A 26,200-nucleotide genomic window follows, 5' to 3' on the forward strand; every position below is an offset into this window, starting at 1 on the left:
TTTGACTTTTTTGGAAAACAATGACATCATAATGACATCATATCTGTTTTTACCTTAACAGTCCTACCTCATTAATAGTACATTATGCAATTGATAACTATTTGGATATGATTTGTAGAATGGCAAATAAATAACTTTTCTCCTGAAACTTTTCTTGTCGAACAAAAAAAATATAGGAATGACCTTGACCATATTACAGGTCACAGTGGTCAAACTTTCTGATCCTGTGAACATTACTGGTACCTATTTAAAAAAAAGAAAATACCTGCAGACATTAGGTAAAATGAAATAAAATTTTTATCAGAGGTCTGCTTTATATTTGATGTAAAATTAAGTGACTTTTTTTACAAAAATCATTTGCTATTGATTTGATGAAGCGATGTTAATTAATGTATTCAGTTTTCTAATTGATTATTTAATGAAAAAAGAATAGATGAGAACTTTTATAGAAAATTTGCAAAAATAAACTATATTTCATGCAAAATTTAAAAAAAATTGATCTTAAAAAAAAAAAAAATCCATAACTTAAACGTTGCCTGTGACATTTATTCAGCTTTTTCACTCATCTAAAATTGAAATAGATCGGACGAGTGTTTTTGGAGAAATATGGTTCACAATAAGATAGTATATTTCAAGAATATTTGTTATCTACTACAAGCACTTAAAGCGTCTATTAAAAAAACCCAAATATTATTAATGCAAAATTTGAGCAATTTGCTTAAAATCATTTGCTGTAAAATTTTAATCAGTGCCCATTGTATTGACTTAGTTTTTTTAAGATACAATGACTTACTGGATGGCGAGAAAGGTTAAGGGTTATCTCCCCTTGTCCAAGACATTAAACTGCCCATATTTATCTTAAATACTGTTTCTTGACTGATAACATTGTCAATAGTGGCTATATTTCAGACCTCAAACAAAATTAGAACTTGGTTGCCTATCAGATATCTTACACTAGTGTTGGCTATTGAAAAGCCCTAAAGTCTTGTGTGTAATGTGTAAAGTCAAATTGTTAACAGACAATTTCTAGTTATGATTGTCTCTCTTCCAGACATCAAGCTGATCACACTGTTGGGCTTAGCCCACATTGTGAATGAGCAACAGAACGAGGTGTTGACAGCTAATGCCTCATTGTTTGACTTTCTGCTGGAAACAATGAAGACTGCCATCAAGAACAAGGACCGTCGACAGTATGGTTTCAGTGTCGAGGAACTGCTGGATGGCCTCGCCAATCTGGCAAAAAATGATCGCAACAAAATTATCATCATGGACAAAAAGGCCTTCCCTATTCTTAAGGACATAATCATGAAAGGCAAGAGTAGCAAGGAGAAGGCTGAGGCCCTGAAGGTTATCTGGGAGTTGTCGTTTATGAGCAAAAACAAAAAAATCTTCATGGTATGTCTGGTAGATAATGTTCACAAAACTTTACTATAAATATATATATACCAATACCCAATGGGCTGGACAGTGTGCAATATGATTTGACTTGGATAGTTGAAAATTTAATTACCTGGCAAATGAGCAAATTATTACATATAAATTATTCTACAGGTGCAATTTGATATGATCATTTCTTCAAATTATGTTAATGATGATTCATGAATCCTGAAAGCAAGATATTCATTCATGAAATCATCATAGTTCATGAAAGTTTATGAACTTTTCCATTGATGACAATTCATGATTAGTTCTTGAATGTTTTTAAAAACAAGAATTTTCGTGAACTTAAATCTATATGATGAATGTAATATTTAATGAACTTTCATGAATCCAAAAAGAAGATTTCTTTTCATTTCATTGACATTCATCATGAGTTCATGATGAACTAGTTCAAGAGCAAATGTGCAGGCATTTCACCAATAAATTTCATTAATGTTCATCTTTAACTGTAACATTGTTACTGTGCATGTATGACCGACCGGCGTTGTCGGCCATAATCCTTATGTAATTGTTCTCCATCATGATGTCACCTTATGTGTCACATAATATCAAACCAGTCAAATGTCACCATTCCTCGTGTTTTATTATATCTATCAACATGAATATATAAGTCGACGTACATATTTCTCCAACAGCTCTTTCTATCTGTCATACATGTTTGCCAAAAAATCCCCATAGTCCTTCTATTAATTGCATACATATATTTAAACATTACTCATTTCAAGTTCAACTTCTAAAAGTAGAACAGGAGAAATCAAGATTGTAAACAAATCACAGGGACCCATAATCCTTTTAATATTCTATAGGTAAGAATGATTTCTGTTTATTAATGCAAACATTCTCATTGTAAAGATGTATGTTAATTTTGCACAATTTAGTTAAATGGGAGATACAAATTTAAGAAATGCAACGAAGTTGTTTGATAATTGTGTATACTATGAAAATTTAGGTCACATGAATATGCATGGTGATTGGTTTAAAGTTAATATTTACCTGACAGTACACTTGTTGACACACTTCCAGTACAAGTGTTGAATATTTCATTCCCTGGTTGTCTTAACTATATTGATCATAAACCAAGTAAGAAAGATAAAAACTTATCTTCAGTTATAAAATAACATTCTTTTTTTCACCCTGTGTGAAGAAGAGCTCATGGCAGTCCTGTATTGGAATTCTCCTGTTGGAGCTAGAGTTGGTGGTTCTTGGGCAGGAAACTTTTGTCAGGAAATATAAATTTTTCTTATTCCTTGTAAAATTTATATAGTGAATGAGGTTGTGACTGTTATTTCACTTAATTTTTTTCATTTCTATGATACGATTTTATTGTCAGTAGTAGACAGTTATTTCATGTCCGCATTTTGATTAATTTTTCACAACTGTGATAAAAAAACAACAGTAAAACATGATTTTACATGTACTTTTTTTTATCACAACCCTGATTAAAAAAATATATAAATCATGACATGATCAGAATAATTTTTGACTGATTAAATTAAGAAATCACGGTTGTGAAACAATCCATGGCAGTGAAAAAAATTCAAGGAAAAAATCACTATACATCGGGAAAAAAAAGTTCTCAACTGTGAGGAGACATTTAACAGCTTTGAAGTTATTTTTTTCATGCATATGAAAATAATTTTTCACTGAATTTCCTCCAAGTTGTGAAACAAATATGTATCCAAAATTTCACAACCATTTTCATGACATTTTTTAAACTTTTCACCAATATCTAACAGCTTTTTTGGCAACATTTTCATGGATGTAAATTTAAGTAGCATAAGGTGAAGTGAATCTTCTTTCATATTGAGTGCACTTGATTTACTGCTCGGATCACCACTCCGATACTAATTAAATCAAGTAGGTAACACAATTCAGAACCGGAAGTAACATGGCTGACACGAAAGCGGTGGTCTCCTATCTCATTGTTGATGAAAAGATGAACAACGAGATAGGAGGAAAGATGAAACAGAGCTTATGACTATCTTCATTCCAGCTATTGGTGCAAGTCTCTGATTATTTTCAATGCCATTATTACTTATTACGCTGTGGTTATTACACTATATTTAAATGCTAGACTACTGTCTGTGAACTTTAAGTTTTGTTTGACGAAAAATCACTGTTAAATTTGTATAACTATCTCTATATCTTAACATAATTTGTATTATCGAACAGCACTTGTCTTAACTTAATTTTCTAAACTTTTTATCATGATTCCGACAATGAAAAAAAATCCTTCTTGAAACTAGTAAAAATCTGCAGAGATTTTATTATGGAGAGTAACATAATGACGTTACACATTTCGGCCGTTTTCTTACTAGTCTCAAAGAAGGAAAAATTTTATTCAAAAAAATTTCATGAATTTTTGATCAATTCCTACTACGACAAAAAGTCTTTCTAGAAAATACAATTTTCATAAAAATTGAGCTATCACAGCAAATCTAACTTGAACATTGTTCGTCTGTTACTATCATCCACCATTTTGAATTGTGGTTTGCTCCACGTACACCACCTCGCAAGAAAGAGCAGACTGAACAGTGATCGGAGCAGTGACCCATGGCAGACACTTTATTTGAGATGTCAGTGATCAGTGTACTCCAGTAGCTAAATCAAGTGCGCTCATTGTAACATGATCAGGATGAGGTTTCTAGACTACAACATTCCACAATTAAGTTCTGCTTACAAGTTTATTTATACACATAAAACACCATGGTCTGCCCACTCCATAAAAAACACCTGAAAGAATCTCTTAGCTAATACACCTCAGCAAAAACAACTGGAGACAGCCTCTGTCTGGGTGTACACCTCTGTACTCCCCAGATATCTCCCTTCTCTCCCTGGACCCCATGCTGGTCTCTCCCCCTCCACCACCATCTACATGTATTACTCAGGTGTACCTGAGTTTGGTTTGGTTTGGTTTATTTTGTTTAACGTCCTATTAACAGCTAAGGTCATTTAAGGACGGCCTCCCGTGCGTGCGACATGTATGCGGGTGGCGAGTGCGTATGTGTGTTTTGGGAGGCTGCGGTATGTTCGTGTTAAGTCTCCTTGTGATAGGCCGGAACTTTTGCCGATTTATAGTGCTACCTCACTGAAGCATACTGCCGAAGACACCCAGCAGCACACCCCACCCGGTGTACCTGAGGCCAGCATCTACAGCTCCCATGACCTCTCAAGGGTACCCCCCTCTCTACGGACACCATTCAGTTTCACATAGTACATAACACTATATGGTATTTGAAGATTATATGTTATTAGTGTTCAACACCACTGTACCTGTGTTAGTTTTAACTGATTATGCCAATAGCAGTGTTTTATCTCATTGTCAGGGAGATAAAGACTTCTGGAAGAAGATCTACACCCTACAAAGTGACAGTGATGAGGATATGGCAAAGGCTGCACAGGGTGCCTGCTTTGTTATCACTGATGGTGATGTCCGCAGACAGGCTCCACCCGGCATCAAAAGTTTCCAGAAAACTCTTCCTGGTATAATACTGCAACTTCTACATATCTTCGATGATTTCCTCTTCACTTTTTCATATTCATCCAAGATTTAAGTAATTAATTATCATATCATTTTCTATTTTCTTAGTTTTACCAAGGGCAGAGAAGGCAGACGAAGAGCAGCACATTATGATCAGCTACAACTGGGCAGATCAGAGGATGTTACTGAAGGTAAGAACATGACTAGCTAGCTGATTTTAGCTCACCTGCCCGTCTGGCCATCAGGCGTCAACTTTTTCCTTTTAACAACTTCTTCTCAATAACCAAGAGGCCTTAGTAACGGATTTGATATTAGGCTGTAGCATGTTGGTGTTCAAATGAATGACCTTGACCTCCATTCAATGTCACATGGGTCAAAAAGGCTAACATTTTTAGGTCAACTGAGCTTTGCTAAATGACCTGTTTTAATCCCCTTTTATCTGTCATTGTGCATTGTCTGTCCGTTAACAATTTTACATTTTCCACTTCTTCTCCAAAAGTGCTTAACTAAATTCATTGAAATTTAGCAGGAAGCTTCTATGGCTCAAGGTCAACCAAACTTGTGAATTATATGGTCCCAAACCCTACGGGTCCTGAGGGGCAGGGTTATGATCAAAAAGGGTCAAATTGACCAAATCACTTCTAAAATTTTCTTCTTTTCTCTTTTAGATATGGTGAAATCAAACACTGTTCGTAGATGGAAGGGTCTTAAGGTGCTTTACCATAATTGTGAATATCATGACCCTCAGTCTCACGTTTGCCCCGGGGAGGGGGTAAACTTTACAATAATTTATATAGAGAAATAACATTTTCGAACAATTTGTTAGATTTGTATTGGAATTCATTCTAACTTAGGTTAACATTATTAGCATGTAATGACAATTTGATGGTATGCACATGTTGACCCTAACTGACCCCCAGGGGCTGATGGGACCTAGCTGCTAAAAAGGGTTAAATTGACTGAAATTTCAAAAATATTCTTCTCAAACCCAAATAAGGTAGCATTAAATACTCTTCATAGATGGAAGGGTCATGAGGTGTTTTGCCAAATTCTGAATTTCATGACCCTGGGGTCTCACATCTCTGACCTAGGTTTATTATGTCCTTTCTGTGTATGTTTCAGTAGTTTTTGTACACTCGTTTGTTTGTCTGTTCCTTTCTTTTTTCTCTCTCTCTTCTGTTTGTTTGGTTTGTGTACTTATGCTCTTATTCACTGACGAAGATCACAAACTTGTCTTGGGTGGAGTGTAAGTGTTGATGTATAAAGTGTGGATGTTTTTCTTTTGTCCTTACTCATGTATTTTGTATATGTCATGTATTGTAAACTAAATTTGAAAATGAATAAAAAATGCTGGAGTGAAGGGATACCAAGGTTGTTCAAAGGAATGACCGTGACCTTCATTCAAGGCCCTGACTTTGACCTTCATTCAAGGTCACATGGGTCAAATAGACTGAAATCTTTAACCAACGTCTTCTCAATAACCAAGAGTCCCAGGGTCTGTAGCCTGCTTGGGTAAAGGGCTACCATGTTTGTTCAAATGAATTACCTTGACATAATATTTGTATACTCAAGGTCACAAGGTCAAATAGGCCAAAATCTTTAAACAATTTCCTCTCAATAACTAAGAGGCCAAGAGACTAATATTTGGCCTGTAGACTGCTTGGGTAAGGGCTACCAAATTTGTTCAAATGGATGATCTTGACCTACGTTCAAGGTCACTGGGGTCAAATATAGGCATGCTAGAATAAAATCTTTAAACAACTTCTCAATAACCAAGAGGCCAAGAAACTTCATATTGTTCCTATAGCTTGCTGGGCCAAAGGGTTACCAAGTTTGTTAAAATCAATGGCCTTGACCCTCATTCAAGATCTCATGGATCAAATGTGCTGAAATGTTTTAGCGCCAGGGAGCTGATATTTGGCCTGTAGCATGCTGGGGTGAAGGGCTACCAAGTTTGTTCAAATGGTTGACTTTGACCTTCTTTCAAGGTCATGGGTGTCAATTAGGCTAAAATCTTAAAACAACTTCTTCTTAATAACCAAGAGGCCAAGGGACTTCATATTGTTCCTGGTTTGTTCAAATGAATGAACTTTACCTCCTTTTAAAATTACAGGACTCAACTCTTCAAGCAACATACTTTTCAACAAAAAAGCCAATCAGCGATTTAGGTCTATCGGGCCTCTTTCTATTTGATATTCAATGAAATACACAATCACCAATAGTTTAGTCAGAAGAGCCTATGACATGGCAAGGCATCCGTCTTCCGTCCGTAGCCAGTCCATCCTTTGTCCATCAACATTTGCTTTAAATCTGCTACTTGTCATGAGATACTGAATGGATTTTAACCACAATTGGTCAGAAATATCCTTGTGAGATCCTTTTGTATTAATGGCGAGTCTGACCCCAGGGACCTGAAAGGGTGTGGCCCAATAGATGAGATAGAGGTACATTCATGTAATTTCTTTAAATCACTACCAGTCATTGAGTTTTTAGCTCACCGGTTACGAGTAACCGAGAGCTAATGCTGTCACCCCGGCGTCCGCGTCGGCGTCCGCGTCGGCGTCCCACCCCAAAACTTTAAAGTTTTTGGAGTAAGTTTTTGGAAAGCTTGTAAGTCCAAAAGTATACACCTCAGGCCCTTCTAAGTTGGTTTATGCATTCATTAGAGATCTAGGAGTGATGTTATGGCAAAATTATGCAGAAAACAATTGTGATTTTTTCGCATTTTACCATTTAGTGGACTTAACTTTTTTGACACCAAAACCCACTTTAAAGTTTTTGGAGTAAGTTTTTTGAAAGCTTGTAAGTCCAAAAATATACACCTCAGGCCCGTCTAATTTGGTTTATGCATTCATTAGGGGTGTAGGAGTGATGTTATGGCAATATCATGCAGAAAAAAATTGTGATTTTTTCTCATTTTACCATTTAGTGGACTTAACTTTTTTGACACCAAAACCCACTTTAAAGTTTTTGGAGTAAGTTTTTTGAAAGCTTGTAAGTCCAAAAATATACACCTCAGGCCCGTCTAATTTGGTTTATGCATTCATTAGGGGTGTAGGAGTGATGTTATGGCAATATCATGCAGAAAAAAATTGTGATTTTTTCTCATTTTACCATTTAGTGGACTTAACTTTTTTGGCACCAAAACCCACTTTAAAGTTTTTGGAGTAAGTTTTTTGAAAGCGTGTAAGTCCAAAAGTATACACCTCATGCCCTTCCAATTGGTTTATACATTCATTAGAGATTCAGGAGTGATGCTGTGGCAAATCATAGAGAAAAAAAAATGGCCTTTTGACATTTTACTATTTAGTGGACTTACTTTTTTTGACACAAAAACTCACTTTAAAGATTTTGGGGGTTAGTTTTGAAAAGCTTGGAAGTCCACACCCTTCATATTTGGTTTATACATCCATTAGAGGTCTAGGAGCGATATTATGTGACATACAAAATGACATGCTTATACATACATAAAAAATATTGTGATTGCTGCCACCGGTGAGCTTTCGCAATCATTGATTGCACTTGTATTATACCCCCGCAACGAAGTTAGGGGGGTATACTGGAATCAGGCTGTCTGTCTGTCCGTCCGTCCGTCTGTCTGTAGATGCATTTTGTCCGGACAACTCCTCCAATTCAGATGAAACTTAACACAAATATTAATGATCATGTGTAGATGTGCATGCCACTTTATTATTTTTCTCAAAATTATGGTTGCTATGGCAACTGGTCACTATAAACAGGTTTCCCGATAAGAACCATAACTTTAAGTTTGTCCGGACAACTCCTCCTAAACTAAATGGCCGATTTCAATGAAATTTCACACAAATATAGAGGACCATGTGTAGATGTGCATACCACTTTATTTTTTTTTCAAAATTATGGTTGCTATGGCAAGTGGTCACTCTATTACTGAGTTATCTTAGTTAGCCTCTAATTAACAGTTCCAATTCACCATTGACTTGTGCAGATTGCGGGGGTATTAGTCAGCCATCCTTGCGACAGTTCTAGTTGGATTTTGACCAAATTTGGCCAGAAACATCCTTGGCAAAAGGGGAACAGATTTTGCATAAATGGTGGCTCTAACCCCAAAGGGCCCAAAGGGGCAGGGCCCAATAGGGGAAATAGAGGTGATTCCTTTAAATCGCTACTAGTCATAAAGTTATGAATGGATTTGAGCACAATTTAGTCAGAAACATACTTGGGGGAAGGGGAACAGATTTTGCATAAATGGTGGCTCTGATCTCAAAGGGGCCAAAGGGGTGGGGCCCAATAGGGGAAATAGAGGTAATTCCTTTAAATCGCTACTAGTCATAAAGTTATGAATGGATTTGAACCCAATTTAGACAGAAACATCCTTGGGGGAAGGGGAACAGATTTTGCATAAATGGTTGCCTTTTCTTTGGTCAGTTTGGCTTTCCTCCACCTCAAAAACCTGGCTTTCCTTCACCTCATGAACCTTGCATGTCCTAAAATGACTGGCTCTTAATAGGACATAAAACAAAATAAACCAAAGATTAGAGTATTTTCCATTATTTCTGAAATATCTATGTGAGTGATGCAGGCCATCTGGGCCTCTTGTTTTCTAATGATATACTGATCATGACTTATACAGAACTTTATTGATGTGCATTTGTAGGTACGTGATTGCCTCCAGGAAGTTGGATACAAGGTCTGGATGGACGTAGACAACATGGAAGGAGATATTCTGGATGCCATGGCTCGTGCTGTAGAGAATGCACACATTGTCCTTATGTGTTACTCCGAGAAATACAAAGAAAGCAAAAATTGTAGAACAGGTAACTTATATGAAATTAGTCTTCTTTCCATGTTAAAATGTAACAATTAAGTGGTGTGTATAAGCTGAGCCATGTATCCTGAGTTTGTGAGTCATGATAATCACTACTAAATTGAACAAATTATCAGTTCGGTGACACATTGTTTTTGCTCCATTTCATTTTATCATGTCTGACTTATTATATTCCCGCAACAAAGTTAGGGTGGTATACTGGAATCAGGTCAAAGTAGGGAGATACAGATCCTGCATATCTTAAAGTAGTTTGACACAAATCATATGACTATAGACATGAGCTGTTAAATAACGTTGAGGGAATACAAATCCTACAGCTATGGAAATGAGAATGTCTTATATAAAGTAGCTAGGGAGATACAAATCCCACAGCTAAGAAATAGAGGATATCCTAAATAAAATAGGGAGACACAAATCCTATGGCTATAGAAATGAGAATGTCTTAAATAATGTTGGGGAAATGCAAATCCTTTACAGCTAGGGAAATGAGCATAATATGTCTTGCACAAAGTATAGAGAATTCAAATCCCACATCTATCGAAATGAGAATGCCTTACATAGTAGGGTGATAAAAAGTCCTTTGGCTGTAGAAATGATTGTGAATTGAAAAAGCAGAGTGAATACAAAATAGAAATGAGTGTGTTGAACATAAAGGAGCGGAGACAAATCCTATGGCTATAGGAATGAGTTTGTGTAGCATGAAGGAGGGAGATACAAATCCTATGGCTATAGAAATGAGTTTGTGTAGCATGAAGGAGGGAGATACAAATCCTATGGCTATAGAAATGAGTTTGTGTAGCATGAAGGAGGGAGATACAAATCCTATGGCTATAGGAATGAGTTTGTGTAGCATGAAGGAGGGAGATACAAACCCTATGGCTATAGGAATGAGTTTGTGTAGCATGAAGGAGGGAGATACAAATCCTATGGCTATAGGAATGAGTTTGTGTAGCATGAAGGAGGGAGATACAAACCCTATGGCTATAGAAATGAGTTTGTGTAGCATGAAGGAGGGAGATACAAATCCTATGGCTATAGGAATGAGTGTGTCTAGTATGAAGGAGGGAGATACAAATCCTATGGCTATATAGGAATGAGTGTGTCTAGCATGAAGGAGGGAGATACAAATCCTATGGCTATAGAAATGATTGTGTCTTGAAAAAGCAGAGGGAATACAAATCCTATGGCTATAGAAATGGGTGTATCTTACGTAAATAGAGGTTAAACAATGAGAGGTTGTTGGATATGGAATTTATTTCACACGAGTAAGTTATTTTTTAAAAGTTACAAAAGACACAAGCTTTAGAAAGTGTTTTTTGCAACTTTTAAAAAATAACTTACGAGTGTGAAATAAATTCCATATCCAACAATTTCGAGTCGTGTGACCTGTTTCTACCACAATAATATCGGCTTGAATCAAAGGGAAACGTGAGAGTTGAATGATACAGGGTATTGTGGTAGAAAGGGAGATACAAACCATATGGCTACAGAAATGAGTATGTCGAACATAAAGAAGGGGGATACAAATCTTATAACTATAGATCTAGAAAAGATCTGCCTGAACAGGTAAAGCCATCAGAGCACTTCATATGAGAAATTTTGTTCTAAATGTATGAAATAAAATTCTTATGAATTCTTAGATTTTACTGATTTTCAAAGATATCTTGGATACCTTAACCTATCTATGCTCTGCATGTTATAACAAAGAGATTAAAACAACTTGCAGATATCTAGCATAAGGAATAAAGGAATCGAGAGTACAGGTACAGTCAAACCAATCAAATGTGACCTTCCATGGGAGCCAATGAATAAATGTCACGTATGACATGTACAGGTGGTTTCTTTATCCAGGTTCAAGGAAAATGACACCAAAAGGAAAGTTCATAATTATTCTGCCACATATGTCATATTTATAGGATATAAGGTACTAGCTACAAGTATAACATTTCCTCTATGATCGAGGTAATAAATATACAAAAAAAAAAAAAAACCTAACAAATTTGCTCTTCACTTAATAAAATCCCCATCATATTGAACAATACATGTATACGTAAAAAAAAAATCTCCATTTGTACAAAGATGTTAAAATATTTATTTTTAAGTTCATTTCAATTTCTTTTATTTTCAATGATATAATTATTGTTAATTGCTTTTAGAATAGCAAAGCATATCATTGTCAATGTCTTTGGGAGGGAAAAATACTTTCCTAAACTAGTGTTCCAATTTCAGTGAAACTTCACGCAAATAAAAAGGCCATGTATATAGATGTACATGCCACTTTGTTTGTATAGCCATTGTGCCTCGTCCGATGAACCTCGTCTGTCATTGTCCACCGAGCACAGTGCGCCGTCCATAAACTTTTCACATTTTAAACTTCTTCTCAAGTTCCACCAGTGGTTGAGCTGAAAATTGCCAGAAATCATCCCGAGATGATCCCAATGAAGTGTTGATATATTTCGGGTCAATCCAAAAGATATGGCAGCTATGGTCGCCATCTTGAGAAACACATTTTAAACTTCTTCTCTAGTTCGATCACGATCCACTGGTGCCAATGAACTGGAAATTGGTGAGGATGTTAAGGAAAAGATGCCAACAAAGTGTTGTTATTTTTCGGCCTCGTAAAACCTTTGACATGGCAGCCACGGCGGCCATTTTCTAACCTGATTGTGCAATCATGGTTTTCCTGAACAACACCTATTTCAAACTAATCTTCTTAAGTTCCACCGGTGGGATTAAGCACTAACTTATCTGGTATGACCCTGAGACTGACCAAGTGTTGTTATTTTTCGGGTCAGTTCAAAATCCAAGATGGTCGCCATCTTGAAAAACACATTGTAGACTTTTTCTCCAGTTCCACTGGTGCCATTGAACTGGGAATTTGTGTGGATGTTAAAGAAGGGTAGCCAACAAAGTGTTTTTAGCTCACCGGTTACGAGTAACCGAGAGCTAATGCTGTCACCCCGGCGTCCGCGTCGGCGTCGGTGTCGGCGTCCCACCCCAAAACTTTAAAGTTTTTGGAGTAAGTTTTTGGAAAGCTTGTAAGTCCAAAAGTATACACCTCATGCCCTTCTTAGTTGGTTTATACATTCATTAGAGGTCTAGGAGAGATGTTATGGCAAAATTATGCAGAAACAAAAATGTGATTTTTTCGCATTTTACCATTTTGTGGACTTAACTTATTTGGCACCAAAACCCACTTTAAAGTTTTTGGAGTAAGTTTTTTGAAAGCTCGTGAGTCCAAAAGTATACACCTCATGCCCTTCTTATTTGGTTTATATATTCAGTAGAGGTCTAGGAATGACGTTATGGCAAAATCATGCAGAAAAAAATTGTGATTTTTTCGCATTTTACCATTTTGTGGACTTAACTTTTTTGGCACCAAAACCCACTTTAAAGTTTTTTGGGTAAGATTTTGGAAAGTTTGTAAGTCCAAAAGTATACACCTCATGCCCTTCTAGATTGGTTCATACATTTATTAGAGGTCTAGGAGTGATGTTATGGCAAAATCATGCAGAAAAAAATTGTGATTTTTTCGCATTTTACCATTTTGTGGACTTAACTTTTTTTGCACCAAAACTCACTTTAAAGTTTTGGGGGCAAGTCCAAAAGTATACACCTATCACCCTTCTAATTTGGTTAATACATTCATTAGAGATCCAGGAGGGATGCTGTGGCAAATCATGCAGAAAAAAATTGGCACTTTGGCATTTTACTATTTAGTGGACTTAATTTTTTTGACACAAAAACTCACTTTAAAGATTTTTTTTGACACAAAAACTCACTTTAAAGATTTTGGGGGTTAGTTTTAGAAAGCTTGTAAGTCCACACCCTTCTTATTTGGTTTATACATCCATTAGAGGTCTAGGAGCGATATTATGTGACGTACAATTTCAAAATGACATGCTTATACATGCTGTCGCCGGTGAGCTTTCGCAATCATTGATTGCACTTGTTATTTTTTGGCCTCGTAAAAACTTTGACATGGCACCAGCCATATAGAAAAATTTTGTCCACACAACATCTCTTTAGCTGCTTGGCCAGGTTCAGTGAAACTTCACACAGATATAAAGAACCATGTATAGATGTGCATGCAACACTTCTTTCCTCAAAATATGGTTACTATGGTAACTGGACACTATAGACAGGTTTTTTGTAGAAAAAGTTTTCCGGACAACTCCTCTATAGCCGCTTGGCCAATTTCAATGAAACGTCACACAGATATAAAGGACCATGTGTTGATGTGCATGAAACACTTCTTTTCTCAAAATATATGGTTGCTATGGTAACTGGTCACTCTAACAGGTTTTCTGCAGAAAAATGAAATGAAATGTCACACAGATATAAAGGACCATGCATGTGTAGATGTGCATTCAACATTTCTTTTTTTCATGCAACTTGTCTTTTCTTAATATTATATGGTTACTATGGTAACCAAAACACTACAGTGGCCATTTTCACATCTCATTGGCTTTCCCATGGACTAACTTATACCTTTAATCATAACATGAAAGTAAGACACGTGTGTTGTAAAGAATGTAATAACTGGCTTCATAAATTTCACTTATGAAAAGTCATTTTCCTTTTCTTATTTCATTTGAAGACTTTGACATTTAGATATGCATGCAAAATTCATTGCATTTGTAGAAAAAATTCTAAACAAAGTGTCAGTACTACAAAACTGTATTTTGCAAACAACAGGGAGCGAGGAGCTATTAGTCAGCCATCAGATTACAGTTCTAGTTATGAATTATGTCAATTAGGTTTGAGTGTCATAAATTAATTCTGTCAAGTACACAATATAATTCTAATGTATCCAATATGCAAAACAATACAGATTTATATACATGTATTTTAATTATTTATTGACAAACATGTGGGAGACAAGCTATGCTGTTTTACAACAGCTGCACTGTTATAACATCTAATTGATCATTACCATGCACATTTCACGAGTCTTGTCTCTCAAAACATGTTCACAACTTCCCAAAACCCATTTAGTTTGTGTGATCTCTCTTGGCAACTTTTGTCACTGCCTGATCTTACCATCCTTCCATCCCTTATGTTCACCTTATCCTTTGTCATTAAATTTTATCGGTGATGACTTTTTACTAAATTTGAAGTTATGTATTAACTGTTAATTCCTAAATAAATTGTTTGTTACAGAGGCTCAGTATGCGTACCAGGTTAGCAAGGAGATAATTCCGGTACTGATGCAGACTAAGTACAAACCTGATGGGTGGCTTGGTATTCTGGTTGGATCCAAGTTATTCTATGAGTTTACAAATAAATACCCTTTCGAGAACAAAATGAAAGAGCTGATACGAGAACTGGAGAATCGATTTAGAATCATGTCCAAGAAAGATCCAACACCAAAATTACAGAGCGTTGTTTCTGCAAAACTAATGCAAGGCAAACAAGTAAGTATACAAACATATATATGACAACAGGCAATATTACAACCCCACAGATAAAAAAGTGAGCTAAGTTTGGATATACATGTATTTATATTCTACCATCCTGTCTGGGTCAACTTATTCCTTTGAAACACTTCTACTCAATAACCCTGCGGCACAAAGATCTGGTATTGGGCCTGTAGCATTGTATACACATTTAAGGTCACAGAGGTCAAATAGGCTTAAGTATTTAAACATCTTCTCAATAACCAAATGGTCTAGGGACTTCATATATTAGGTCTATAGCATACTGGGGTAAAGGGCTATACCAAGTTTGTTCAAATGAATGACTTTGACAAAAATCCAAGGTCACAAGGGTTAAATAATCTGATATTGTTCAATAACTTCTTCCCAATAACCAAGGTGCCCAGCGGCTTGATATTGAGTCTGTAGCATGCTTGGATGAAGGGCTACCGAACTTGCTCTAAAGAATGACCTTAACCTCCATTCAAGTTTACAAGGGTCAAATACGCTAAAATCTTCGAAGTGTACTCAGAACGATTTGCTATATTAAGCTTATAAAATGTACTTAAGAATGAAACTGAAAATGCTGAAAAGTGCAACTTTTCTCAAAAAGACACTTGAATACATGCCTACAATTAATGCGACTTAAACAACAATCAAGAAACAGCTGAATATTTTTTTTCAAGTTATATGTGTGAATAAGTTAATAACAAGAGCTACCAAGCCAGGAACATATTTTATAATGGGCCCTATATAGGTTGTAACACTTTACTAACTTTTAACCCACCATCATCAGATGGTTGGCTTTGATGGTGGGCTTTTGAAATCGCCTTGCGTCTGTGGTCCGTGGTCCGTCCATCCGTCCATCCATCCATCCATAAACAATTCTTGTTATCGCTATTTCTGAGAAAGTAAGGAAGGGATCTTTCTCAAATTTCATATGACAGTTCCCCTTGGTCTTTAGTTATGCATATTGCATTTTGGGACTGATAAGAAAACAACATGACCTACAGGCAGCCATCTTGGATTTTGACAATTGAAGATTTCTATTGCTATTTCTCAGAAAGTACAGAAAGGATCTTTCTCAAATTTTATATTTAGGTTCCCCTTTGTCCCTAGTTATGCATATTGCATTCTGGGGACCGATCAAAAAACAACATGGCCGACAGGCAGCCATCTTGGATTTTGACAATTGAAGGTTGTTATCGCTATTTCCCAGAAAGAACTGAAGGGATCTTTCTGAAATTTGATATATAGGTTGCCCTTGGTCCCTAGTTATGCATATTTCATTTTGGGACCAGTCAGATATAACAACATGGGCAACAGACAGCCATCTTTGATTTTGACAGCTGAAGTTTGTTATCGTTATTTCTCAGAAAGTGCTAAAGGGATCTTTCGGAAATTTCATATGTATGAACCCTATGGTCCCTGCATTTTGCAGCCAATCTGAAACAACATGGCTGACAGACATGTAGGTTCCCCTTGGTCCATCGTATTGCATTTTTGGACCAATCTGAAAACCTATAAGGATCATTCAATGGTGGGCGCCAACAACCCTCTGGGATCTCTTGTCTATTATAACGGGCCCTATGTAATATGTAACATCTTACTAATTTTCTATGATAACACACCAAATACAATGTGTATCATCTTACTAATTTTCTATTATAATAGCGGGTCTTGCATAACATGTAAAATTTGAATAATTTTCTGTTATAACGGGTCATGTATAACATATAACATTGCCATGAATAATGGTCTCTTATAACGGGCCGTTGATAACATGTAACAACTTACATTATATAGCCTTTATTATGAGGCCATGGTTTGTTGCATACTAATATTGATTTCGATTAAAATTGGGCTGATTTATTAGCTCAACTGGTTCGAAGGACCAAGGTGAGCTTATGCCATATCGTGGTGCCCATTCGCCCGTCCAAACAATTGACTTCTTCTTCTGAACCACTGATCAGAATTTAACCAAATTTGGTAGGAAGCATCCCTAGGTGGATGGGATTCAAATTTATGCATATGATGGGGCTGACCCCCCAGGGGCCCGAGGGGCGGGGCTAAAAGGCGTCCATTCCGCTATATTGATATTAACAACTTCTTATCTGGACTTAAGCATTGCATGACATTGATATTTCAGCAGTAACATCCCTAGGTGGATGGGATTTAAATTTATACATATGATGGGGCAGACCCCCAGAGGGCCCGAGGGGAGGGGCCAAAAGGAGTCATTTGGTAATATTTATATTAACGACTTCTCTGGACCTAAGCAATGTTTAACATTGATATTTCAGTGGTAACATCCCTAGGTGGCTGGGGTTCAGATTTATACATATGATTGGGCTGACCCCCCAAGGGCCTGAGGGGCAGGGCCAAAAGGAGTCCATTTGCCAATATTGAAATTAACGACTTCTCTGAACCTAAGCAATGTATGACTTTGATATTTTAGTGGTAGCATCCCTAGGTGGTTGGGATTAAAATTCATATATATAATGGAGCTGACTATATCAGGGGCCGTGTACCCCAAGGACTGGTCTCATTTGGTTAGTTTATATTGAGTAGGTAGCATCTAAATAAACAAGACAAGCGGCTTTTGCAAAATGGACAAAATTGGTTAGGGTTAGGGTGAAAGAGTCATATAATTGCCATGGATGCCATTCAAGATTGTGGCTTTAAATTGATTGAGTATCCACCTTATTTACCTGATCTCGCTCCACCAGACTTTGATCTATTTCAAAAACTCAAAACAGCTATTTCAGGCACCCTAACCTTAACCCTAACATGCAGTGGATTATTTTTTGAACAACCAAGAAAAGGATTTCTATAAAAGTGGCATTGAGGCCCTTAAACACCACTGGCAAAAGTGTATAGATATTGAAGGATTATGTTGAAGTAAATAAACGCTATTCTTAACCAAAAACTCAAACTGAATTTACGTACAGAATGTAAAAGTATATCAACAGGACAATTTGGTGCATGGAAACCAAACGCAGCAACTCACAAGCAATTATCGGAGCATGCTGATTCGAAGCAGATTTTGTATTAAGACATGTCTGTGTTGCTGCTGATCACATTGTTGTCAATACTGCTGGCCACCATTACAGTTACTCTGATAAACCTGTGACGTCATAGACTAAAGAGTTCCAAATTAGCATGACTGACCGTCGACCGATACACTGATTAGCAGTCAACCAACAGGTGCAAATTGCATGCTTCGACGTGTGATATCTTGGCACTTGGTCAACCGATTTTGTTGCAATTTGCAACATATTTCTTAGATGGTTCCTAGAATAATATTTCAATATTGTTTTACATTCTGGGTACACTAAAATTAAGGACTTTTAGTTGATAAGTAAGAGACCCAGATACCTGACATTTAGTTTGTAGCATGTTGGAATGATCAGCTACCAACTTTGTTCAAATAGATAGCCTTGACCTTCATTCAGTGTCATAGTATGTAGTGATGAAAGGCTACTAAGTTTGTTCAAATTGATGACCTTGATCGTCATTCAAGATCACAGGGATCTTATATCCATAAAATCCTAAACAACTTCTTCCTGATAACCAAGCAGATACCTGATATTGGTTATGTAGCATTCTGTGATGAAGGGCTACCAATTGTGTTCAAATGAACTACAGTGACCTTCAATTAAGGTCACAGGGGGGGAAATGCTGAAATATTTAAGTGACTACTTCTTAATATTAAGGTGGCTCGGATACCGATATTAGGTCTGTAGCATGGAGCGACCAAGGGCGACCAAGTTTGTTCAAATAGTTGGCCTTGACCGCCATTCAAAACGTCAGGATGTCATCATGGTCCGTCTATAATTGCCTACTGTCCCCCATCCACCTTATAACCACAAAGTTGATTACTACCAAATTTGGTGTGGAACATCATTGGGGGACAGCAATCATACCATAGATAAATGTGGATGGTCTTAGCCCTAGGGACAGAGGGCCTAAAACAGGGAACTTTGTAGAATTGTTGCTTTAAATCCCCACTCCTTCCTAACACTTTGATGAATAATGCATCTAAATTTGGTGTGAAACATCATTGAATGAGGGTGATCATATTCTACATTCAAGGTCACAAGGGTCAAATGTAGTAAAATCTTTAAACAACTTCTTATGAATAACCAAGAGGCTAAAGGTCATGATATTGAACCAGTAGTATGATGTGATGAAGGCCTATCAAGTTTGTTCAAATGAATGGCCTTTACCTACTTTCAAGGTCACAAGGCTATATGGGTTGAATGTTAGTTTAAAAGTAAAATATCTCTCAGTGTACACATCAGAACTCTGATGACCCAGGGGCCTGTGGTGGTGGAAACAGGTTACAAGTAAAAACAGGTTACATACTTGTAACCTTAGCTAGTATTTTTGTTTTAAAGTTTCTCAAGACAATCCCAGAAACTCCTGTCTAAATTTTAAAAATAACTAACCTTGAGTGAAATAACTACCTAATCATACATCCACTAATTGTGTAACCTCTATATTACCTACACTGTGAATAGTTACACTGTTACACGTATTTTATTATATATGTGAATAATTAGATATTATTTTTAACATCGGTTCATTAAGTAAATGGGACACCGTATTGATTATCAGAAAGTAAACTTTAAAGTTCTATGTTTAGCCATGCAGTGGTTTAATCTTCCAAATCAGGGTTATGAGTTTTGATTTATTTTGCTTTTTTTTACCTATAACATAATGTTAAGTGATCAGGAACTGAGATGTATCACTGACTTTGCTTACTTAACAGGAAGACTTGGCAAAAAAAACTTTGATGATATCATGGAGTAAGAATGACCTGGATGAATGGCTATCTAAAAACAAGTTGGAAGCGTATGTATATAAGTCTACTGTCTATAACATAATGTTGTAATTAGATACACAATGTACTGTAGGTGTTGAAAGGTAACAAATTATATATATAATTCACATCAGGCAAATGATTAAATTATTGTGATCAGATCATTTTAGTTTATCATACTGTAACAGTTGCGTGCCTACAGTCCGTTACCAAGTTCCATCTTGGACCCAGTATATATCTAAGTGTTGTAAGAAAACATAAACATTGTCGACAATATATGTCTAATCTACCTGACTTCAATTATTAATGATTACCTAATTTACGCCTGGTAAATTTTTAACGCTGTGATAGCCTGAATACAACCTATACCTAGATAAACCTAATGTATCACAATGTACCTACACCTGTACACCCTGTACAGCAACACTATGTGATCATGTCAACTTAACCGCGACACATGTACACCGTGACTGTGACTACCTTTACTGAGACACACTTTGACCGAGTCACCTGTTTACCAAAACACGGCAAACACTTGTCTCGGTACCTGTCACAGTCACCGTAGTATGTCGCCCTGTACTGTGATACCACGTAGCGATACGTGATACCGGTACAACAGTGGAACCCTAACTTAGGTAGCTAGGCCCAAACTTATTCAGCTTGGTCACTGTTTACCTTTATTTACCTTTTTGTAACACTGTGTGTTCCTTCGTCTGAGCGAGCTGGAGAGAAACTGAGCCTGCCCGTCTGATGGAGCCTCTATTTATACCCCCGGCCAGGATGGAATCAACCAATCAGAATCGCCCTTACAAACACATACCTATTCAAGGACTTGAGCAAGACTATACAGCTGCAGATCGTTTATTAATCACAATATTTACATTCATTCGCTTCATTACCCACGCATCTGATTCAATGCGTCCCGCATTGCACATTAATCAAAACACCAGACTTTTTTTATACATATAATTCAACTATGAACATCAGAAATAAAAATAGTTCACGTACTGTCTTAATCGAACCATTTCTACTCCTCAACTCTCACCACCGACTTCCCATTTTCCATGTACGTGGATGTTGGCTTTACGGTTCGTTTGTGGCTAATAAGGTTCGTTTGCAAGGCCGCATCCACAGAAGTTTTATTGTTACCCAAGTGGGTCCCAAACTCCCCGGTCTACACCTCCTGCTCCCGTGCACTATCTGTGACGGATGTAGCTGCAATATCTGAGACACGTTCAGAGTTCTTATGTATGCTTGGCTGTCTTGGTGTATATACCGGCTGCCTTCTGACCATCTCATCTGTCTTGGGATATCTTGGATGAAGGTTCAGGTTCATACTCAGACACATACCCCAGTATGTCTAGCACAGTCCCTGGATCCTGTTCATCTAGTTCATCGCATATAGGATGTTTTCTTTCCACATGTCTTTTCAAGCACACGTTCTTCTCCGTAGCAAAATTGCATTTGTCACATTCAAACTTCTTCTCTCTGGCGTTTGTACCGCACTTCACTAAGTGAGCTGTCCATTCCTCATTAGAAGGGAGCACAGTGGACACACCATCCCTGGCTTCTTAGAAATTGTCTTAACTTGAGGCATCTTCCTGCAACACATAAATGAACAAAATCATTTAAAGCACATAGTCTGTCATCCAAACTGGTCTTCTCCTGACACGACCTTTCGTACTTTCTGGAAGATCTGGAATGTAATCAACATCCAACTCTACTGTGTTACTGTCAGCTTCGATAACATCTGGCCCTGCTGGAGTCTCACTTTCACCTTTCAGAATCTGTGCTTGACGCATTCGCATCCTATCAACGTGCATGACATGTTCCTTCTTAGTTTCATCACTGATTACTTTTTAGATAACATTAGACACCATATCAATTATCCTGAATGCACCCTGCCAAAAACTCATCAACTTGGGCGTCCTACCAACTTTCCTCCAAGGGAAAAACACATAAACCAACTCTCCTTTCTCATAATGATCCCATTTCAGTTTCAGGTCATGATAGTGTTTTTGCCTTAACATTGCCCCTTAGTTCTCCCTAGCCACCCTATGAGCGGTCACTAGTCTATCTCTAAGCTCCCAAGTTCATTGATTATGGAAGACTGTTTGGATTCACAAGGGACATCATAAAACAAATCTACAGGAGTTGAACCTCTCTGCCTAACATAAGCATGTTTGGCGTAAACCCTGTACTTTCCTGCTCAGTAGACCGGTACGGCATCATGACAGAAGGCAAATTCTCATCCCAGTTATCCTGGCGTTCATGGACATACGCGCTAAGCATGCTCGCAAGAGTACGGTTGAATCTCTCGACCATACCATCCGATTTCGGGTGATATGGCGTACTTCTTGTTTTCTTGATGCCAAGTAGCAGACACCTTTCATGGAAGAGTCTGCTTTCATATTGTCGGCCCTGCTCAGAATGTATAGTGTTTGGTACACCAAAACGGACAATAACCTCCTCAACGATCAGTGCAGCAACTGTGGTAGCATCCATATTTGGCATGGCAAATGCTTCGGTCCACTTAGAGAAGTAGTTACTGACCACTAATCTGCCCTGCAGGTAGGGCGTTAGAATTGTACCTGCTGCCCCCATTGCATGATCGTAAAAGGCGACTGAATTTGGGATCTTATCTTTTCTCTTCTTTCTTAGAAACTTTCTTCTTCCTAATGTCTCCCTTGACAATGCCTCACTTTTGGCCTTTAGTTGAGCGTTCGCCGCTGTGAGGACGGCTTTGGGTTCTGTCCCCTGGCCGAGACATACCAGAGTCTTTAAAAATGGTAGTTGCTGCTCCTGCTTAGCGTTCAACAAATTAGGAGTGGGACGACTGGTTCGCCCGTTGTCAGTATAATGTGACCGGGTGGGGTGTGCTGCTGGGCGTCTTCGGCAGTATGCTTCAGTGAGGTAGCACTATAAATCGGCAAAAGATCCGGCCTATCACAAGGAGACTTGACACGAACATACCGCAGCCTCCCAAAACACACATACGCACCCAACACACGCATGCATGTCGCACGCACGGGGGCCGTCCTTAAATGACCTTAGCTGTTAATAGCACGTTAAACAAAATAAACCAAACCAAACTGACCACTAAAATATATCTGTTACCGTTTCTTGATTCCGGTAATGGTCCGAGTATGTCGGTAGCTAGTCTCTCCATAGGATATGCGTTACGCTCTATTTGCATAGGTGCTCGCCGTTTCGCATATTCCTTCCTGCATGTACAATGTTTGCATCCTGCAATGTATTGCCGTACGTCTCTTTGTAAGCCAGGCCAATAGAACCTCTGTCTCACACGGCTTAGATTTTTGTGTACTCCCAAATGTCCACTATTCCTCGAATCGCGACACATCTCCAGGATGCTTCGTCTCTCTCCGTATGGTATGACTACTTGACACTTTTTCTGCTTGGACTTGTTTACCCATCGCCTTCATAACAATCCATTCTCATAGTTAATTGATCTCATTGGGCATCAAGTGACCTCACCGCGGTGCTTCGACGCCTCACGGAATCCGAATTGGGCTTGATCCCATTTTTCACCCAATTGGCAACGAGTTTCAGGTCAATATCAGCCCATTGCTGTTTCTGCAGTACGTTTGTTTCATCTTCTTGTTTGTCGACCGCAATTTTTGATTTGTCATCTTTCTGGGCCGTTCGCACGAGAACGTGTTTTCCCTCCTGGTCGCGTTCCCAATCTTCATATAATCCGCATTGATGGCACGGATTTCGGCTAATAGCGTCAGCGTTTTGATGCAGCTTTCCAGCTCTGTCCTGACTATCTAGATCTTATGTTGAAATGACCTCGAGCCAACGTGCTAATTGTCCTTCTGGCTCTTTAAATCTCACCAGCCATTTCAGCGCACTTTGATCTGTTCGTACTAGGCTTTTGTGTTTGTTTGGGCGGAACTGAGTAATACAGTATATATACCATTGCTAGTAACTCCTTCCGTGTCACGCAGTATTTCCTCTCACTCTTGCTAAGTGCCGTACTACTGTAAGCTATAACATGTTCTTTACCATCAATGCACTGTGACAACGCTCCACCAACAGCAAACTGACTGGCGTCTGCGTCCAAGGTGAATGGTTTTGTGAAGTCTGGATACGCTAGGATTGGTGCTGTAGTCAAACATCTCTTAAGTCTGTCGAATGCATCCTGGCATCTTTCTGTCCATGTGAAAACTGTCCCTTTTTTCCGTCAGCTGGTGTAAGGGTTTGGCTATCTCAGCAAACTTGTGACTGAAATGTCTATAATAACTACATAGTCCGAGAAATGATCTGACATCCATTTGTGTCACAGGAAGTAGCCAATCCCTTACTACTTTTACCTTCTCTGGGTCTGTTGATATACCATCTGCTGAAACAATGTGACCGAGAAATAACACTTTCTTACGAAATAGATGGCATTTATTCGCCTTGAGTTTCAGTCCTGCCTTGGTCAGTCTGTTGAAAACCATTTCTAAATAAGCGATTGCTTCACCAAACGTTTTACCTAAAACTATGACGTCATCAATGTACACCAAGCATATCTCCCAATTCAAGTAGGCCAGCACTGACTCCATCAGCCGTTCAAATGTTGCCGGACTATTACAAAGCCCGAAAGGCATAACATTGAAATGGTAAAATCCGCTTCTGGTGACAAATACCGTCTTTTGTTTATCAGTCTCGTCCATCTCCACTTGCCAGTATCCCGAAAACAAATCCAATGTCGAGAACCGCTTTGCTCCCAACAGTCTGTCCAATGATTCACCCATTCGGGGCAAAGTGTACGCATCTTTGACTGTCACTTTATTTAAGGCACGGTAGTCCACACAGAACCTAAGACTTCCGTCCTTTTTCTGCACCAACACAACACCCGATGCACATGGGCTAGACGATGGCTCTATTATTCCTTTGTTTAGCATACTTTGCACTTGTTGATCCACTTCCTCCGCTGCGTGGTGGGGAAACCGTCGTGGAGGTTGTTTAATAGGCCTCGCATTCCGAGTATCTATTTCATGCTTTACCATATCCGTTCGTCCCTAAATGTGTCGTCTGGGAGTTGTTCGCTGTCTGGAACTTGTGCTATTCCCTCACAAATTATCTCTGATCTCGGAGCTATACTTCATGCTAACCCGGTAACATCCCAGTGTTCCCTACCAAGTCAATGTGCTGTCCTTCTGATCAATCCTCATTTTTCCTTGAACACAGTCGATAACACTTCTGCTTTCCTTCAGGAAGTCTAAGCCTATAATTCCATCTAGCTTCATATCGACTACTTCTGCCATACACTCGCAGCTGTAAGAGTCTATATTATCTGGAAACGGCCTTTACCCACTGCAGCCATGGGCAAGTTCATTTGCTCCAAGTATATCTCATGTCATGGGCTTAGGTCATAGGTTTACCCCCCGTCCGTCCGTCTGTCTGTCTGTCACGCAATACAATGTAGTTGTCCAGACAACTCCTCCTAAAGTGCTACTCCGATTTTAACGAAACTTGGTATACATGATCAGTGTAACATGTAGTTGTGCATCTTAACAAAAAAAGATTTTTCAAAATGACCGACGGCTTCTCATTGGTTGAGGCTTGTCTGGAAAACTCCTCCTAAAGTACTAATCCGATTTTAACAAAACTTTGTATACATATTCAGTATAACATGTAGTTGTGCATCCCACATTTTCTTTTTCACAAAAAACATGTTTCAAAATGGCCGACGGCTTCTCATTGGTACAGGCTTGTCCGGACAACTCCTCCTAAAGTACTACTCCGATTTTAACAAAACTTTGTATACATATTCAGTATAACATGTAGTTGTGCATCCCACATTTGTTTTTCTCGAAAATTCATTTTTTTAAATGGCTACCGGCTTCTCATTGGTTGAGGCTTGTCCGGACAACTCCTCCTAAAATACTACTCCGATTTTAACAAAACTTGGTATACATGTTCAGTATAACATGTAGTTATACAAATGCGAAATAAATAGGTGCAGTCCTAGCTCAGGCAGGGGACTTTGTATGGTTGTTGCAATACTACCCATCCTTGTTACACCAATGACACAGTAGCGTCTGCATCTATTAGAAACTTCGCATGGACTCCATTAATATCCAAGTGTACAAAAAGCCCCGACTCAGCCCCACTGTATTCCTGTACACATTTTATGTGCCTGGCGTTCGTGTTCTTAGCTAAAATTGCTAGATATTTGCGACATTTCCTTTTCATATGACCAAATTCCTTACACAAGTAGC

The 26,200-nt window shown here is 38.1% G+C and overlaps 1 protein-coding gene across 1 annotated transcript in view; it reads left to right on the forward strand.

The window, feature by feature from the left end:
* The window catches only part of LOC117334666, a 46,685-nt gene that overhangs the window by 12,713 nt on the left and 7,772 nt on the right, over window positions 1–26,200 (forward strand). The window contains exons 5-10 of the mRNA XM_033894418.1: window positions 1,052–1,395; window positions 4,767–4,923; window positions 5,030–5,112; window positions 9,558–9,717; window positions 14,892–15,145; window positions 19,920–20,002. Of these exons, the coding sequence (XP_033750309.1) occupies window positions 1,052–1,395; window positions 4,767–4,923; window positions 5,030–5,112; window positions 9,558–9,717; window positions 14,892–15,145; window positions 19,920–20,002 (1,081 nt within the window). The remainder of the gene's footprint in view (window positions 1–1,051; window positions 1,396–4,766; window positions 4,924–5,029; window positions 5,113–9,557; window positions 9,718–14,891; window positions 15,146–19,919; window positions 20,003–26,200) is intronic.

The sequence above is a fragment of the Pecten maximus genome, chromosome 9 (genome assembly GCF_902652985.1).
Source record: "Pecten maximus chromosome 9, xPecMax1.1, whole genome shotgun sequence".
Taxonomy (NCBI): Eukaryota; Metazoa; Mollusca; class Bivalvia; order Pectinida; family Pectinidae; genus Pecten; species Pecten maximus.